Here is a 17,646-nt window from a genome sequence, read left to right on the forward strand (position 1 = left end):
TCATGCAAATATCAGCACTGTGTGTTGTGTACACAAAGGCCTTTACCTCACCTCCAGCGTCTTTGTGGTTATAATTGAGGAGGCTTTCCGAGATCACGCAGTCTGGGGCGTGGTCCAAGCCTCCTCTTGACTACTGGCCCAGGACTTACCCCATCACCCCCAGACCGAGACCCCACCTGTGCCGGGTGCCCGCTTCACAGCCCTGGTCCATTTGCTCTCCATGGCGGGTGATGTAGGGGATGGGTGTCCTTCACCACGAGGACCACCAGCGTCCACCGGTCACGTCAGCGTTTGGAGTATCGTTGGGGGTATTGGAATAAACGAAGACCACCCAGATGAGAACACGCAAAGGCCACTTATTCAGAGCAGGCCATAGCAGGGGGCGCTCAGCCACCATCACCTGCCTTTGGGCAGAGACTCACAGGCAGGCGGGGAGCGGGAAGGATTTCTGGTGGCAAAAGGGGAAGGCTCGCATCTGCCTGACTGGAGACCGCTGGCATGCGAAAGCCAGAGGCCTAACCAGAAGTGGGGCGGCCTGCAGCCTGTGTGTTTGGTTGGGGGAGCATATTTGCCTCTGTCGCTGGGCCTAATAGGTGGGAAGCAGGGTAAAGACTAGGGAAGCTGGCAGTTACGGATCAAGGCCTGGCCACTGGGGCCATACCTGCAGAGACTGCGGTGCGGCTTCCTGGGCCGGTGGCTGCAGGAAGGTTGTGGGTTCTGTTTATATCTGGCCCGGCGGTTGCCTGTTTGTTCATACAGTCTGTCGGGGCCGCTGCGGGTGTGATCAGGGTTGGGAGCTTTGCTTTCAAGCCGGGGGTGGCAGAGCCCCTTCAGCCGGGCCGCCCTGGTTTCTTGGTGCTGCTGCCGTGGTAGGTGAGGGGCAGCGTTTGGCTGCCCCTGTGCAGAGAAGGAGAAGTGTCATCCCGCACAAGCTGAGAAGAGAGAGAGGTCCCTGAGGTCCTGGTCCCTCGCGGGGGGGCGCTCAGCAGCCTGGAGAGTCAGGCTGGGGCTGTTGAGAGTGTGACTTCTGGGAGAGCAGCAAATGGTGGGCGTCCGAGGCAGCTACCTGGACTGGCCAGTTTACTTTTTAGAGCCCAGAACGAAGTCACTTGGGTCGAAGCACAATGTGAGCTAGACATCCTCAAGCAGCACCTGTGATCGCAGGCCTCTGCTTTGCCCACCTCAGCAGCATAGGGTCTCCACTTTGCAGCTTCCAGATCATTCCTTATTCCCACTGAACAGATAAGGAGACACTCAGAGAGTGAAATGAATGGCCTGGGGTCGTACACAGGTTCTCCTGCATCCCCCTCCAGGGGGTCCCCTCTCAGACCGCTCAGAATCCCCCCATCCCCGGCCCTGCGGGATGTGGCCCGACTTCCCCTCAGACCCTCCCCCTCCTCCCTCCACGCACCTGCCGTCCAGCTGTTGGGCACTCGAACATACCAAGCCCCTCCCGCCTCAGCGTTTCCACAGGGGTCTTCTCTCCGCCTGGAGCACAGCTTTTCCAACCCTGCTCATCCTTCCTCCGGTGCTTCCCTGAATCCGCTGGCCCGGCGGGGCTGGTGTGGGCCCACAGGGTGAATGCCTCTCCTCCGTGATCTGCGCGACTCTTGTGATCGGGTCACGGTGGAAGCCCGTTGCCTAGGGCTGCTGCAAGTCACATGGCCCTGGAGTGAATGTCACAAGTTCCGAGAATTTTCGCTCCTGGAAAAAAAAGTGAATTTAAGATTAAAAAATGAAAAGTGCTTTATTTTGAAGCAGGAACGTTACGTGCTTGGAAGAGAGTTGATTTCCGTGTCTGCTTTAGTTTCCCCCTGGCTTTGAAGGTAACAGTCATGTTGTCTGTGAGTCTTGGCTTCAGAAGGATCCACCGTCTTCTGGTTCGTCTAGGAGATGCCTCTGCCACTCAAGTCCACTCAGGACCTGGGCCCTTGGTCCCCATCAGGCATCTGTCACAGGGGCAGGTGCGTCCGGGAACACGGACACAAGCCCCCTGGGTGGCCGGAGGAGAGGACGTTCTCGCGTCAGTCCCCGTCACCAGAGCCGCCTGAGCCCCGTGGAGCAGGGCCACTCCTTGGCCTATCAGAGCTGTCAGCTGTGGCACCTGCCGCCTCTCGCTCATGCGCGCTCCCCGCCCGCCTGCGGCACGTGGCCTGGCCCGGACATCTGTCTTCTATCAGGCACACACAGCAGGAAAGCTGACGTCTGTGTGTGCACACGCGTGGGTACTGCAGGAGCACGGTTCCATGTGCCTGCACCCGTCCAGGGACCTCCCCCCCCGCACGACCTCCCGCGACCCGTGCTGTGCGGGAACCCACACGAGGTCGGGGGCTACGGTTCCGTCCATTGCAGACCCCACTGTTTGATGCTCCGTTGCCCCATCCCCGGTGACAGGAGTCTGATGGTACCAGCCTCCCTTCGGAGGAGGGAGAAGGGGGGCACCCTGTATGGCTCCGTGCAGAGGCTGTGCTGGTGGCGGGCACAGCAGAGCTGGGTGGTGTGTGCTGCGGGCAGCCAGGTGGATGCGGGTGGAAGGGACCTGAGGGGGGACAGAGGGGGCACCGGAACCGTAGCCGTGTGTGCGGTCTGAGTCCACGCTCACACGATGTGTGTGTGAGGGAGGGGAGGGAGCGGGCTTGGAGTCTGAGTGACTCACCTGACGTTGAAATGCCTGTGCTGTGCCTGAGTCAGGGTCTGGCCCCATCCTAAACTTGTCCCTTCTGCGCGTGGGCCACTTCAGCAGTCCACATTTATCAGCACTCTGCCTTCTGACGGCCTCCCTGCTCTCATTGTCCCCAGTCCGGGCCCTGGTCGTTCCTCCATGGACCAGGAACAAAGCTTCCACGGGGCGCTGGGTTCCCGGTGGTGCCCAGTCCCGCAGCCCCTCACAGATTGAGGGTCTCTCTGCCTGTGTCAGCCTTCTGCCCTCAGCCCCCCAGGGCACCGGCCACCTCTGCGCCACCTCCCCTAGGAAGCCCTCGGGCTGGGTTGGCTCCTTCCTCTGGGCTCCGGCTATCACGGGATGATTGCCCTGTGTGCTGATGACGGGTGTATGTCTGTGACCCTGCTCGGCTGTGAGCCTCTGGGGACAGTGCCAGGTCCTCCTCACCTCTGGGCCCTCCTCACCCGGCACAGGTTCTTACCCGTGGGAGGTAATTCCCAAGCGCCGGCTCCTAGAAGTCACTCCGAGTGAAAGGATGAGCTTTTCTTCCGTTTCTGTTTTTGTTTTTCGGTACGCGGGCCTCTCACTGTTGAGGCCTCTCCCGTTGCAGAGCACAGGCTCCGGACCCGCAGGCCCAGCGGCCATGGCTCACGGGCCCAGCCGCTCCGCGGCACGTGGGATCTTCCCGGACCGGGGCACGAACCCACGTCCCCTGCATCGGCAGGCGGACTCTCAACCACTGCACCACCAGGGAAGCCCGGATGAGCTTTTCTTACGGGAGGGCCGAGGGGCTGCTGGAGAGACCAGCTGGGGTGCCTGCGAGATCCCTGGAGGGGGAGCCATGGGGTGGAAGGCCTCTGTCTGAGACGATGCTGGCTGCCCCTCTCTCTTCACTCCCTTTCCCCCCTCCCCGGGGGTTGGAGGTAGAAGTAAGTCTGGATTAGAGAGGTACTGTCACCCTGTTGGTCCATCTATCCGTTCGTCTGTCTGTCCATCCTTCCGCCACCCCTCCATCCATCTGTTCTTTCGTCTGATATTTATTGGGCGTCTGCGCTGGATCACGCACACTACTGAGTCCCCAGAGACAGAATGTGGGGCTAACCAGGACAGGACCCTGGGGCTTTCAGCCCTCAAAGCTCCATGCTGCTTCTTGTTTTTTGTCTCCCCTGGAGACGGGTCGGGGGTAGTCGGGGAGACAGGGGGTGGCCCGGGAGGAACGGGGTGGGGTTCAGATGGTGCCTGACTGGGCAGCCCCACGTGCTGTAGAGTCGCTTTATTTCAGTTCAAGACACAGAAGATAAAAAAAGTCTCCAGGGAGAAAAACAGGAGCATTCATCCGATTTGAGAGGAAAACTCACATAGCAGGAAAGCCAGGCCTAACTTGTGCTCTCCGAACCAGAAGTAGGTGCAAGAAGGGAAATCACTGAAATCTCTGCCTGGCTTCTCCAGAGATAATTAATCACGTCTGTCCGTTCACTTCCTTTGTTCTTCACACCCTTCCGTCTCTCTGGGCTCCCTCTGATTTCTGCTCGGTGGGAAGCCCCCAGCCCCTGCCCCAGGGGGCCAGCCCTCTGGGGAGGATCTGTGTGTGCCTTCCCCACGGGCGGTTCCAGAGCTGCCGGTTCCGGTTCCGAGCAGGCTGGACCTGCGGACGTTGGCTGCGAGCTCCCTGCCGGGGGCTCCCCGCCCTTGGCTGCTGCAGCCCCTGCCGGGTCCAGGAGCAGAGCCAGGCAAAGGGCGGCTGCGACGGGTAACTGAGGGACAGCCGTGGGACAGAGCCCGCAGGCCCCTGGCTGGTCCAGTGGCTCCCGGACACGGCTGGTCATCAGAGTCCACGGGAACTCAAGCAGCTCCCAGGGCCTGCCGCTGGGGTTCTCATTCAGCGGCTCTCGGCTGGCTATGGCCATCTCCAGCCGGCCTGCCCCGAAGGCCAGGGCCTCGTCAGTCCCCACTGACTGCGGGTCATTAGAACGGCACTGGCTCTGCCAGGTCTGTGAAGCAGAAGGGGAAGACATCCCAGGAAGAGCAGAACACCCTGACTCCTTATGATGTGTGAGGAAGTGCAGATGAAGTTTCTGGAGAAGCCCGGGCTCCCTTCACCTTGCCCAGCACCACAGGCAGGGCCTGGGGATGGCACCACAGCTGAGGTGTGGCCCTGGTGGCCTGTGGCCTGAGCCCATCTGGCTTGTGCCCAAGATGGAGAAGAGTGCAGGGACTGGGGTGTGGCCACTGAGTCCCTGGTCCTGCCTGCCGTGCGGCCTTGAGCAGACACCCAGCTTCTTGAGCCACCGTTTCTGCGTCTGCTGAGAGAGATCTTCCCGCTGGGGCCTCGGCCCTGAGCGCTGAGGAGTGTTGGTCCCACGACCTTCCAGAAGGTGCAGCCTCACCTTTCCTAGCTTCTCCCCACATCCACCGGGAGCCTGAAATTCTAGCAGACGTCTCAATCCAGACCATGGGAACGGCCACCTCTGAGCGCCCTGCCCTCCTACACCCAGGGCCGCCCTGCTGCTATTTTTATCTGCTGCTGGTTAATCTGTGAGTTGTTTGCGGTGGTATCAGCGCCGTTTAACTGCGTAGTATCGCCCACATGAGCTCCGCTGGTGACCTCGGTCCAGTGGAACGGCCCTCCAGGCCGACAGGCGCACGGAAATCCCACCTCCGCTTAAAAGCTTATTTCTGTTGTTTGCAGGAAACTTAAAATGGCTAATTTAGGCACCACCAGCAGGGGTTGGATCACCTTGTTAAAATAAAAGCAAGTTTGTTTATTTACTGGCGCTCTAACTTCCAGTGACGTGTGTAGATCTGCCGTCTTCAGGTCCCCGAAGGCTGACGTGTCTGCTGTGTAACCACCACCCGGATCAGGAAATAAAGCCCTCCCGGGGCCCAGAAGCTTCCTCGAGTCCCCTCCTGGTTTCCCGTAGCAGTGTCTGGCCCAAAGCAGGACGTTGGCCAGTTCGACGAATGAGACGTAAAGGGACGCGAGGGGTGCAGAGGCGACTGGGGCTCTGAGTAGCCAGAGGGGTTTCCTGAGGGAGGTGAGGTTTGCTCAGTAGGACTGAAGTGTCTTCTGGAACGACGGAGGTTCGACCGCTGAAGGGCAGGGGGCGTGTGTGGGTGGAAACGAGGGAGCATGGACCAAGGCTGCCTTCTGTTCTCCCCTGGGTCCAGGCCCTGAGGTGTGCAGACTCACGTGCGTCCAGCCCTGTGTCCGAGCGGCTGTCGGTGGCTCTCTGATGAGCCTGGACCCCGGGGTGCTCAGGTGGTGTGGCCTCGCGGCTCCGGAAGGAGGGCCCGTCCCGTGACCTGTGGCCCGTCCTGCTGGCCCTTCAGGGCTGGAGCTGTCTGCAGTCAGTTGTGTAGTCCGGACAGCCTCCTGCTCCTCCCACACACCCCACAGCGACCGTCCCCTGGGCGCAGGGCTGGGCTGCTTCCGTAGCAGCGTGTCCCCAGCTCACCGTCGCTCCTTGGAAAGCTCCTTCGCGACACAAGCTCAAGCCTGCCCAGTGCCTGTGCGGCTGGCCGGCAGGGCTCTTGTGAGAGACACTAACCTGGAATTCTGTCTGTGATTCCCCAGCTCCAAGACGCCCAAGAAACGCCCGGAGGAAGTGGCCGTGAAGCCCAAACCCTCACCCTGTCTCTCCATCTTTGATGAGGAGGTGGACCCCGACGAGGGGCTCTTTGGCCCGGGCAGGAAGCCCTCTCCCCGGAGCCCCGCAGAGGACGCGCCCCCCAGGGACTGTAAGTAGAGCCCCGGGGGCGTTCCTTTCACTCTCGGCGTCTCCCGGGTGACCCAGCCAACCTCTGCGAGCGGCTTTGGACCCACCACACAGGAGCAGGATGGTTCACGTGTTAACACGATGCAGATGCAGTCAGTAGAGAAATTTTCTGCTGGAGAAATCTAGTCTCACACCTTGTGTCCCCATAACCTGGAACGTTCCAGGGCCGTGTGTTTATTCTAATCATCCCTCAGAAGGAAAGAGTAGTTTTCTTTGCTGCTTTGAAAAGTGTGGGTTGTGACTGGTGTAGAAGTACCTTTGTTACCTCCGCAGCCAGATGTGGGCACCAGGTGGAGAGTGCACGCTGGCCTGGCCCCCCGGCCTGCTGGGGCTCTGCGTGACTTGGAGTCTAACAAGAGGCTCTGTGTCCCCTGCAGAGACCCCGAGGGAGGGTCCAGTGCAGAGCTGGAACAGGGAAGCTGAGCAGCCTTGGGACTTCCACACTCGTCCCTGTTCTGACCCTTCCTACCCCCGCCCGGGTTTGCATCCAGGGTAGGGAACTGATGTCACCCATTAATTCAGCCGGCACCAGGCGCCCACCGATGGCCAGGCGCTGTGCTGGGCCCGAGACACCTGGATGAGTGAATCACAGTTCTGGCCTCAGGGCCTCCCTGAGGGAGACAGGACATCTCCTGACCATTAGAGGCTAGCCTGGGTCTGTAACAGGTCTGAGCAGGACGTCCGTGCCTGTGGGGACCCCAGGGAAGGCTTCCTGGGTGAGGGTCGGGGGGAGCAACTGTACCTGAGCTGGATCCTGAAAGGTCAGCGGAGTTTGCCAGGGCCGCTGACAAAGCAAATTCCAGGCGAAGAAGCTGCAGTTACCTTTCACGAAGGGCAGCGTTGAGCAGTGCAGATGGGGAGAGGGTGGGGAGTGGACCCCGGCTCCTCGAAGGCAGAGGCTGTGGTCAGAGCCGTGTCTGCTCACCACTGCATCCCAGAGCTGGCAGCCCCGGGCCAGTGGTTGGAGCTCCGTGAGCGCTTGTAGGAAGACTGGGGTTCAGCCCTGGGGGCCGAGCTAAGAGATCCACCTGGCTGGGGCCAGGTGAGCTGAAGAGGCTGTTTCCTCCTAAAAGCAGTGGGGAGGCCGCAAGGACTTGAAACCGGGAGGGGTGCCGTCAGGTGGCTGTGGCCCAGCGTGGGGGAGGCGGGGGCCCGTGAGCACCTACCTGCCTCTTGCCCCACCTGGCCCCAATCTTCTGGTACTACCACAATCTGCCTTGCAGACCGAAGTGACAATACTGCCCCCTGTCTCCTGGCTGTGCCAGGAGGTTGGGCCAGACTCTCTCCACCCTGCACCCCGCAAGCAGCCGAGGACAGGCTAGGACTTCTTCTGACCCCTCTGCTGCTGCCTCCTCCGCAGCCCTGAAGCTGTTCGATGATCCTGACCTCGGCGGAGCCGTCCCCCTGGGTGACCCCTTACTGCTGCCAGCTGCCCACGAGAGTGGAGGACCCACGTCCCGCCCAGGCTGCAGGGAGGCCTCCGAGGAGCTGTTCAGGTACCACCTGTCCCCAGTGCTGCTTCACCAGGTCTGAGAGTGGCCTGGACAGAGCCGGGGACCCATCCAGTCTGGGGGCACTTCACCATCCTTGGGCTCCGAGGGAGGGAATCCCGACCCATCAGAGGCAGGAGCCTGTGACTTTATATATACAAATAGTGTATATAAAGAATAAATTATGTAATTGCACAAGCAAATATAACTGGCATAAACAGGTTTGGGAACAGGTATATAACACTGACCCTTGGTAGCACACAGCTCACGTCCGGGGAGCAAGGTGCAGATGTTCTGGGCAGTGGCAGGTACCCACCGGCAGGCCTTATGGAGGGGAGGGCGAGGCTTAGCCTGTTACGTGGAGGTCGGTTGACAGAACATGTGCACACCTGAGCGCCGCGAGGTGTGTGCTGTGTATCAAGCAGTATGCTGGGCTCTTTCCATGTTATCTTATTTAATCCTCGCGGCAGCACCGCCTCCCACCCTCACCCTCCACGTAGGTGCTGTTGGTTATCTCCTTTTTACGGAAAATGGAGGGTGGGAGGGGCAACTGGCCCAAGGCTCCCAGGTGACAGGCGGGGATTAGGACCCAGGTCTGCCTGCCTGTGTCCCGTCCTCCCACCCTTCCAGGACTCTGAGCGCTTGGGGGAGGAGAGGCTGCCAGCTCCGCCTCCCACCCCGGGGCCGCAGGCTCTCCCTGGGCTTCAGCATGCGGGGCGCTGTGCGTCTCTGCATCGCATCATCTATGTCCCCAGGAGGCAGGCCGAGCCTGGCCGTCTGTGGGACTCTGAGCCCTCTCTTTCCAGGAACGGTTACGTGGCGCTGGACATGCGATCCCGGGAGGCTGTCACCACCCCCCCTTGTTAGCAACCACGGGCTGTTAGCCTTCCAATCGCCCGCCGAGCCTGAGTCACGGCTACGGCTCCTTGTCACGCCATCTCCCCACGGCCCCCGGCAGCTGTTCACGCTCATGCTGTGTCCTCACCGCCGACGTCCAGGCAGCAGTACTCCCTGGGAGAAGCTGGGACTGTTGTTATGTGCTTCGGGGTGACACTGAGGCCCAGGGAAGCAGGTCAGCCCTGGGGGGCCTCTGCCGTTTCCAGGACTCAGCGTGTCCTAGCAGGGCAGAACCAGCGGGTCCTTTGGGCATCGTGTATATTAAACCCATTACACTGGCACTTTCCAGCCCATGTTCTGCCGAACACCGGTTTGGGGGGGTTTGAAAGGTGTTACCTTCGAAGGCTTTCTGTGGCCAGATGGCCGGGGTAAGCGGGACTTTCCAAGCCCTTAGTGTGTGGGCACGCGCGGCTCAAGGGCGACGCTACGCAGCATCTCACGTTCCAGTTGGTCCCCGGGACCCTTTCCTCTGTGAGGCCTCCTACATCCCACAGGGCTCTCTGGGAGCCACTGCCTTAGAGAATGTGAGTCCTGCGACCCTGCCTTTGCTCTACCAGACATCTGGTAAAGAAAGAATTACCCTCTTGGGAGCGGGAACCACATTTTAATTTTCTTTGTGTGCGTCCTGGGACTATCCAGGCGGCAATCGGGCTTCCTTATGATAAACTTTCTAATATTCATCCATCCATCAGTGCTTTCATCACCCCTTCGTTCCATCGCTGGCCTCTGCCGTCCGCCATCCTGAGGCAGCGTGGAGGTGCATTTGAGCCGGGTTTGGAGTCTGAGAAACCGCCGTGCCCTCTTGCTCTGGGGCCCCAGTTTTGGTCTTTAGTCAAGTTCTGCAGGGACCTGGGGAAGTGGAGTGGACTTGGGACCTTCAGACCTCCCTCCAGCCCCTCGGTGGTTGACCTGACACCTGCAGGGCCTGGAAGAGAGGGGAGCTGGACCTTGTGTCAGTGGGACCTGCTTTTACCCGTGACTCAGGGAGCCCAGCTGGAAATAGGGTGCTTGGCAAGAGATGCTGTGTGGCCACCTGTATCCCGGGTGGGACTGCCCCACCTTCCACCTCAGAGCAAATCCAGCTCCTGATTTGCTCCCCAGAGTCACTGCTTTGCCAAGCGGTATAAATCCTGAACTCCGACACAAGCTTTTAGCTGCTGCTTTATCTCCCTAAGGGCCCCTGTTTGAGGATAACTCAGTCCCTCAGAGCTCTTCCTGGGTACCCAGCCTCCAGGGGAGGATGCAGGACAAGCCAGCACCTGCCCCAGGGGTGCTCGAGCAAGGGCAGCCACTTGGAGGGAGCGGGGACACAGCTGAGCTGGACTTGCCAGGAGCAGCGTGTCCCGGGGTGATGCCTCCTGGCATTGCCTGCAACTCACTCTTTCAAGGCCTGGCTTGGGCCAGCCCCTCCGGGTCTGGAGGGACACCTTTTGCTCACTTCTCTGCCATCCGTGGGAGGCTCTTGAATTCTCCCCTTGGGGTCTGTGCCCCATCACAGGAGGCTGACCCAGGAAGCAGGCAGGGTGACCCACTGCCCCTGCCGTAGCTGCTACCTGGCAGGCAGCCCTTCCCGGGAAGGGCACCCCCACCCTCACGTAGACCTCTGCCAGGCCCTGTGGTGCCGGGAGTTGTTCTGACCAGGCGTGCCCTCCCCCCGGCTCCTGCCTTTACTCAGCCGTGCTGCGGTCTGAGCTGGAGCCCGTTCACAGATAGGGAGACGGAGGGCCAGGCAGGCGGGGCGGGCTGAGGCCACTGAAGGAGTAGCAGGATGAGGAAGGGAACCGCCCTCCGCCTGCCGCACCGCGTGTCTTTGTACGTGGGGTTGTAACCCTGTGGGGTGATGCTGCTGTTCCCATTTGGCAGATGGGAAGCCAAAGCTTGGAGAGGCCAAGTGGCCTGCACGCGACCCCCCGGTCTTCTGCCTGCAGCGCCTTTGCTCTCCTTCCCCTGTCCCCAGCTAGCTGTGGGCCCCAGGCCAGGCCCTTCATCTTCCTGTGCCCCAGTTTTCACATCTATAAAATGGAGCTAACACCTGCTACCAGACAGTGTCTTGTGATTGCTAAATGAGTTAACAGATGCGGAAAAGGCCGGCCGTGGTAGGTACCCAGCCCAGCGTTGATTGGGCGGGCGGGTCGGGGGATGGGTTGAATGGGTCTTTTCGCTGTGCATCTGGTCTGCAGGAGTTCAGTCCTTGCACAAGGAGCTGGCAGCAAGAGCTCCCTCGGGCAGAGGGCAGAGCGGGGCTGCCTTTCTTTCCTGCTGTTCAGGACTTGGGCTGGTCCCGTGTGACCGTCACACTACCGCACCTTGAAAGTTCCACCAACAGGCTGTCAGGTCCGGGGCGTGGCGGAGTCTTGGTGGGTGATGGCCGAGGCTGGCTTCGGCCCTCAGTGGGCCGTGTCTAACGAACGCCCGGGTGGCCCACCGGGGGAGACTGTGGGCCGGCAGACCCCACCCCACTGTGGCTTAGCGCCCCTCCTTCATTCTTTCTCTGGCTGAACTTGGCCTGGATGAGAGCCCAGCGTCTCAAGACAGACTTACTGGTCCCAACTCAGGCCGGCCACACGCTTTCACCTCAGGCAGGTGGCTCAGCCTCCTAGGACTTGAGCGTCCGCATCTGCAGGGTGAAGATTGCGCTGTACCTCCCCAGGGGTTGTTGAGGATAGAGAAAGACGATGGGTCTAAAGCGCGTGGCCCAGAGCAGGAGCTCCGTATGTGGCAGCTGTTACTGTTAATTCTTGAAGGGTTGAAGGAAAAGTCACCGAAAGGAGCCCGCGTGTCTGGAGTGGGGTCACCCAGTCCTGCAGAGGCTGCCAAGGGGCCGGCTCTGCTCGCGCTGGGCTGCGGGGTTGCAGGGAAGGAGAGCCCTGCCCCCTCAGTTCCTCCCCGGGGGCGGAGGGGTGGAAGGCGAGGCTTGGAGGCGGGGGGACCGAGCCCAGTGCCCTGCAGGGGTGCCCACCTCGGCAGGGGGCACCTTGCCCCTTTTGCAGGAGATTGTGCTCAGGGCTTCTCCCTCTGGTTCTCTAGAGTCGAAGAGGACTTGGACCAGATTCTGAACCTGGGGGCTGAGTCCAAACCCCAGCTTCAGCCGCAGCCCAAGCCCAAGCCTCCAGTGGCAGCTAAGCCAGCGCTACTCAGAAAACCAGCTGTTCCCCCCAGAGCGGGTTCATCTGAGGCTGTGGCCAGGCAGCAGAAGCAGCAGATCCAAGCCATGGACGAGACGGACATCTTACAGTACATCCGGGACCACGACGCGTCTGGCCAGGCTGCCCCCAGCCTCTTCTGACCGCCCCCGAGCCCTGTGCTGTTCCTGAGCCGGCAGACTCCTGTGGAGGGGCACGTAGTGAGGTGCAGACTTGACCCTGTAGGGCCAGAAGCTCTATTCCCAAGGGAGGGAGGGTGGAAGCCGGGTCACAGGACCCCTGTACTGCCTGTTTCCTTTTTCTCAGGCCTGTGGGTTCGTGGAATCCTGCAAGAGGCAGAAGGCAAGGTCACTCTAGGAATTGGAGCCTCAATTGTCTCCCATGTGGATGTGGAGGCGAGAGCCTGTGGGGAGGCCTTGCTAACCAGGAGCCCAGCCCCCAGGGTGTCATGAGACTGGGAGCGCCGGGGGGGCCAGGGAGGCTCCAGTCGGGGTGGGAAACTTTGTGCCCACTTGTGCCCACTGGCTCTGCCAGCCCCAGCACGGGAGGCAGGGCCTGGCCAACCTGGGGTTTGGGTGGGAGTCTCTAGTCACCATGGCTCCTGGAGGCCTGCAGGCCCTGGCAGGGTCCCCAGTAGAGGGATGCTGAGTGGGTGCCCAGGAGAGCCTGGCTAGGTGGGGTGGCCCAGCCACCTCCGGTTACCAGGTGCTAAGCGTGGTGCCTTCCCAAGTGTCGGAGCTCAAGGGAGACGTCAGGCCCAGCCGTGCCTCTGGTGTGCAGATGGCCTGACAGTCCCCATGTCTTCCTCTCTCTTCCTTTCCTAGGGAAGGCCTGGCCAGACCACGGCCTCCTTGGGCCTCTGGCCATAGGGCCGATGTCCACCGTTACAGCTTTGAGCACAGGTGTCCCTGCATCCTTCAGGGACACCTGTGGCTGAGGTGCCCCTCCTCACGGCAGGCCTGGGCTGGATGCTCTTCGGCCGCTACTTGAAGGGCCCTGTCTGTCCAGCGGAGGATGCTGCCAGGCCTTCCCTGTCCTCAGGGTCTGGATTTGCTCACTGGCCTTCCCCGAGTGGGAGCGTCCTTCCCGGGAGAAGGAGCCCTGTGCCAGGCAGGGCCAGTGCCTTAGACTTCTTCCCGACCCCCTTGCCCCGGCATACGGGTCTGAGCACGGTGCGGCGCTCAGGAAACTCTCCGTGAATGAGTGATGTCTAATGGAGCAAAGAATGCCTCTTTTGTTGTTGTTGTTGTTGTTGTTTGATATAGTCTTCATGTTCAGAGTTAGTTTTTAAGGAAACACAGGTTTTTAAGAAAATACAACCGCTGTTGTCCCTTGGGCTGTGCTGCTTGACGGAGAGGACTGGAAGGAGGGTTTGGGAGTTAGGGCCCCAGGCCTCTCCCCATCGGGGCCAGGAGCCAGCCCTGATCCCTCAGGGACTCTGCCGGAGCCAGGCCTCTGTTTGCTGCCCTCAGGGTCTCTAGCACCCGCTGCCCAGTGCCAGGACCTGCAGGGCGGGTGGGAGCGCTCCGTCTGGTCTGTCCCGCGTCTCACGCACCTCGTCAGCTGTCCAGTCCCCAAAAGGCCCAACCCCTTCCCCTCCGCTGGTGCCAGCGTGAGAGGAGATAGGCGGCTCCGGGGACCGAGAGCCTAGTTCCTCCTCCCCCTCTGCCTTATCTGGGCCCCGAGGGCAGCCTCCCTGGGGCCCGGCTCTGGGACAGCCTCAGCCCCCAGCACAAGCCGCCCCTCTTCTCTTTCGCTGCCAGGCCTTCACGCCCGCACGCCACGCTGGGGTCCGCGCCCTGCAGGAAGGCCTCCGAAAGAAGGAGCAGGCGGTGAGGCGACGGGCTGCCGTGGCCTCTCTCCTCCCTGTTCTCTCCTCTGGGCCGCTCCCTCCCGCCCCCAGCGTGCGACATAGGAGACAGGGTGCAGCTGGCAGGTGCCCGTGGGGGGCTGGTCCTCTGGTGGGGGGGGGTCACAGGTGGAAGCTGTCACTCCGGTGTGGCTTCGTCCACTGCTAGCCCGGCCTCCTCCCTGGAGGCCTGGCACTCGGACACCTCAGCAGAGATACTGATGCTCCGTGGCGCCGCAGGTCTGTGACCCACCAGCCAATCTGTGACCTCCAGTCATCCAGTAAAGTCCGCGTCAGCGGCTCATTCCTGCATTTGTTAGTGGCGACCTTTTCTGACCCCGGGCTGATGGGGGACAAAGTGGGGCACTGTCTTTACAGCCCCGGGCTGACGGGGCTCAACAAGGGGCGCTTCCCTCGAAGGACCTGGGGTATGCCAGGCCTCCCAGGCTGCTGCTGCATAGGGCAGGGCGAGGGCGGAGGCAGGATTCCACTGTGTGAACTGAGGCAGAGGGGCCAGAGGCCCCAGCCTGGTGGGGTCATCGGTCAGTACCTGCTCAGCCAGGACCCGTTTGGAAAGAGGACTTTTCCCTCCTCCAGACCTCACCCCTGTCTCCTCAGGGCAGGGACTGGTCTAGGCTTGAACTGGCCTTGAAGTCCTTTCAGCTTTGACACAAGACAGCCCCGCCGAATAAACCCGTCCATCCGTATCCAAACCTGTCCTAGCCTCCACTCTCCTGCCAGGGTCAGATTCTGAGATGCTGCTTCCTGCCCGGGACCCAGAGGATCTTAGCAGACGGCTCTGCAAGCCGACATCCCCCAGAGCACTAGAAGTGGGTCCCCGGGAGCCCGTGCAGGGCAGTCTGCGAGCCCACGCCGGCCTCCCTCACCACTCGGCTTTGGAGCTCGCAGCTAAGCTCAGATGGGGGTCTTGGCTCCCGAGGACAAGCAGTTGGGTCGTTCTGAGAAGGGCCACGCAGCCCACAAGGCTGCCGCGGAGAGTCCACCGTGGAAGGAAAGTGAGGTTCACTGGGGGCAGCGTTTGTTTGTTTTGCAGCTGTGTGAGCCCCGTGGACAGGATGTGCCGGCTGCTCTGGGGGCCCCGCTCCCATCCCCTATTTTTCCTCTCAGGAAGCCGGGAACTCCAGCCACTTCTCCTGGAAAGTCCCCATCCTGGTGTCTGTCCCGGCCGGGCCGGGAGGCGAGCTCCGCTGGGGGAACCCACCCTTCCACACTCTGGTGTCCCGTGACCCTATCAGTGCCACAAGTCTGGAACCCAGCCTGCCTCTGTGTGCTCTGGGGCTGCCCCGAGGCTCAAGCCCTCACACCAGACGCAGATGAGGCAGCAGAGGTCCAGGTGATTTGGGGGCCCTATGGCCCTCACGCCCAGCTGCCAGCTTGGCGTTGTCGATACGGTCCGTGTGGTGTTAGGCTTTCCTTTGTCTCTGGGGAGACCTGGCGTTGGAAAGTCACGTTCGGCTCTCCAGCTCACCAGCTGCCCAGGTGAGCATATCCTGCGGACGGGAGAAGGGAGAAGAGCTACCAACACGTCCCTTGGATGGTGGCCCTGGCTGGACAGCAGGCACCTCCCAGTGCCGCCGGGTCTGTGTGTGGGTTGAAGGCCACCCCGAGCAGGCGTGGTCCACGCTCGGGGCACCTTTGAGTGGATGACCTTTCAGTGTCAAGTTGTGGATGGTGCCGTTCAGTGCAAACCCTCATCACTTAATTCCCTTGAGGCCTCACGGTTGGGGGTAGCTGACCAGAGGGCCGGGCTCCGTGGGCCTGCAGGGATCTAGGTTCTGGTCCAGCTCGGCTCTCCGAGGTCCCCTCACCCTGCAGTGCCGAGTGAAGAGACTTCCCTGGGTTCATGTGAAGGGCCAGGTAGGCAGTAATGTCCTATTCGTGCCTGAAGGACTTTCCTTGGGCTGGTCACTACAGTTCATCCCAGAGGGACCCCTGCCCTGGACAGGCTGCATGCTAGTGAGATGGGGCAGGCTGAGGATGGCTGGTCCGAAGGCACTGCCAGCTTCGGCCCAGCCTCGCCCGCAGCCCCGGGCACTGACATCGACTGCCAGGTATTGTGCTACGTACGACATGGTGAAGGGGACCCAGGTGTGCAGCATGGTGCGTACAGCCCGGAGCACACGCGCTCACCCCTCTCATGGCTGACCTCTGCTTCTGGTTTAACACGGCCATGGCCGCCGGTGAGAGCCGAGGGATTTCATCTCTCAGGTCACACTCAGGACGAAGCTGCACTTCTGGAGCGGGGATTATGGGCTCAGCGCGTGGCCTCAGTAAGCAGGAATCCCTATTGACAACCTTCAGAGGTGCCGATGCTTCTCTGCTAATTCAGCAAATAGCAGCAGCCTCTAAATGCCTTTTTTAGTAAAGCTGGGGTAGCTTTCTCCAGCCCAGCCGGCCAATCCCGTCTGTTTCCTCACATGCCGAACTCATCCAAAAACACTAAGCACGGGGCTTCCCAGGTGGCGCAGTGGTTGAGAGTCCGCCTGCCGATGCAGGGAACACGGGTTCGTGCCCCGGTCCGGGAAGATCCCACATGCCGCGGAGCGGCTGGGCCCGTGAGCCATGGCCGCTGAGCCTGGGCGTCCGGAGCCTGTGCTCCGCAACGGGAGAGGCCACAAAGGTCAGAGGCCCGCGTACCGCAAAAACACTAAGCATTTAATGGCACCTACTGTGTGCGGGCACCATGACACGTGGAACACGGGGAATCAGGTGGGTGAGGCGTGGTGAAAAGTGCAGGTCGGCCCTTCCGGTCTACAAGCACCCCATCGCGCTTGGGCATCAGTCAGTTTGGTGAATAAGCGCATACAAGGAGCAAGAAAAGTGCATGAACAATACAGGGCAAAGCAGCGGGCGGCAAGGACTGTGTAGGCGCCACAGCTCTGGTGCTCAAGAGAGACCAGGCCAGCCTGGCCAATGAATGTTTCCTGAGCACCTCTGGGTGCAGTACCTGTTCTAGGCACGATGGAGGACACAAAGATGATAACACACGTGAGTCATCAAAGCCGGATCTGCCATGAGCCACGCCGAACTGTAGGTTCTGTTCTGTTCTCTGGGCCTCCTGCCCAAGCAGCAGACTCAACTAGGAAAAGCACCTCCTCCCACGCAGCCCTCTCTGCCCCTCCCCCTCTGCCCCCGCCCCACCCCCCAGCACATACAGTGTTACATGCAATGTGACCCCAGCTTGTAGTCACTGTGTTAATTTCCTAAGGCAGCTGTAGCAAGCACCACAAACTGGGTGGCTTTAAACAGCAGGAATTTATTCCCATTTCCGGAGGCCGGAAGTCTAAAATCAAGATGTTGGCGGGGCCGTGTTCTCTCTGAAGGCTCCGGGGAGAATCCTTACTTGCTTCTTCCAGCTTCTGGTGGTTGCTGGCAGTCCTGAGAGTTCCTTGGCTTGTAGCTACATCACTCCAGCCTCTGCCTCTGTCTTCGCACAGTCATCTCCTCTGTGTCTTTTCTGTGCCTGTGTCCAAATTTCCCTGTTCCTGTAAGTAAACCAGTCATTCGATTAGGACCACCCGAATCCAATATTACCTCATTTTCCCTTAATTACATCTGCAAAGACCCTATTAAATAAGGTCCCATTCACAGGTTCCATGTGGACAAAAATTTGGGGGGGGGGGGACACTGTTCCACCCAATTCAGTGCCTCAGGGTCTGGTACTTTTGAGGAGGCTGAGTCTTGGTGCTGAGATGAAGACCTCCAGGAGACCTCACTCCAATGAATATTCCCTGGGGTGTGAGGATCTGTATTAGTCCAGTGGTTCGGACTTGGAGCTCCCACCGCAGGAGCTTTGGCCCCACAACAG

The 17,646-nt window shown here is 60.7% G+C and overlaps 1 protein-coding gene across 2 annotated transcripts in view; it reads left to right on the plus strand.

The window, feature by feature from the left end:
* Positions 1 to 14,129, plus strand: part of HS1BP3 (HCLS1 binding protein 3) — a 36,083-nt gene extending 21,954 nt beyond the window's left edge. The window contains exons 5-7 of one of the 2 annotated variants that reach the window (XM_059078909.2): positions 6,237 to 6,400; positions 7,799 to 7,934; positions 11,853 to 14,129. In XM_059078909.2, coding sequence (XP_058934892.1) covers positions 6,237 to 6,400; positions 7,799 to 7,934; positions 11,853 to 12,111 — 559 coding nt within the window. In that variant the 3' untranslated portion in view covers positions 12,112 to 14,129. Of the gene's footprint in view, positions 1 to 6,236; positions 6,401 to 7,798; positions 7,935 to 8,734; positions 9,107 to 11,852 lie in introns of those variants that run through there. The other variant, XM_067008047.1, reaches the window with a different exon arrangement.
* Positions 14,130 to 17,646: the final 3,517 nt, after the last annotated feature.

The sequence above is a fragment of the Kogia breviceps genome, chromosome 11, assembly GCF_026419965.1.
Source record: "Kogia breviceps isolate mKogBre1 chromosome 11, mKogBre1 haplotype 1, whole genome shotgun sequence".
Taxonomy (NCBI): Eukaryota; Metazoa; Chordata; class Mammalia; order Artiodactyla; family Physeteridae; genus Kogia; species Kogia breviceps.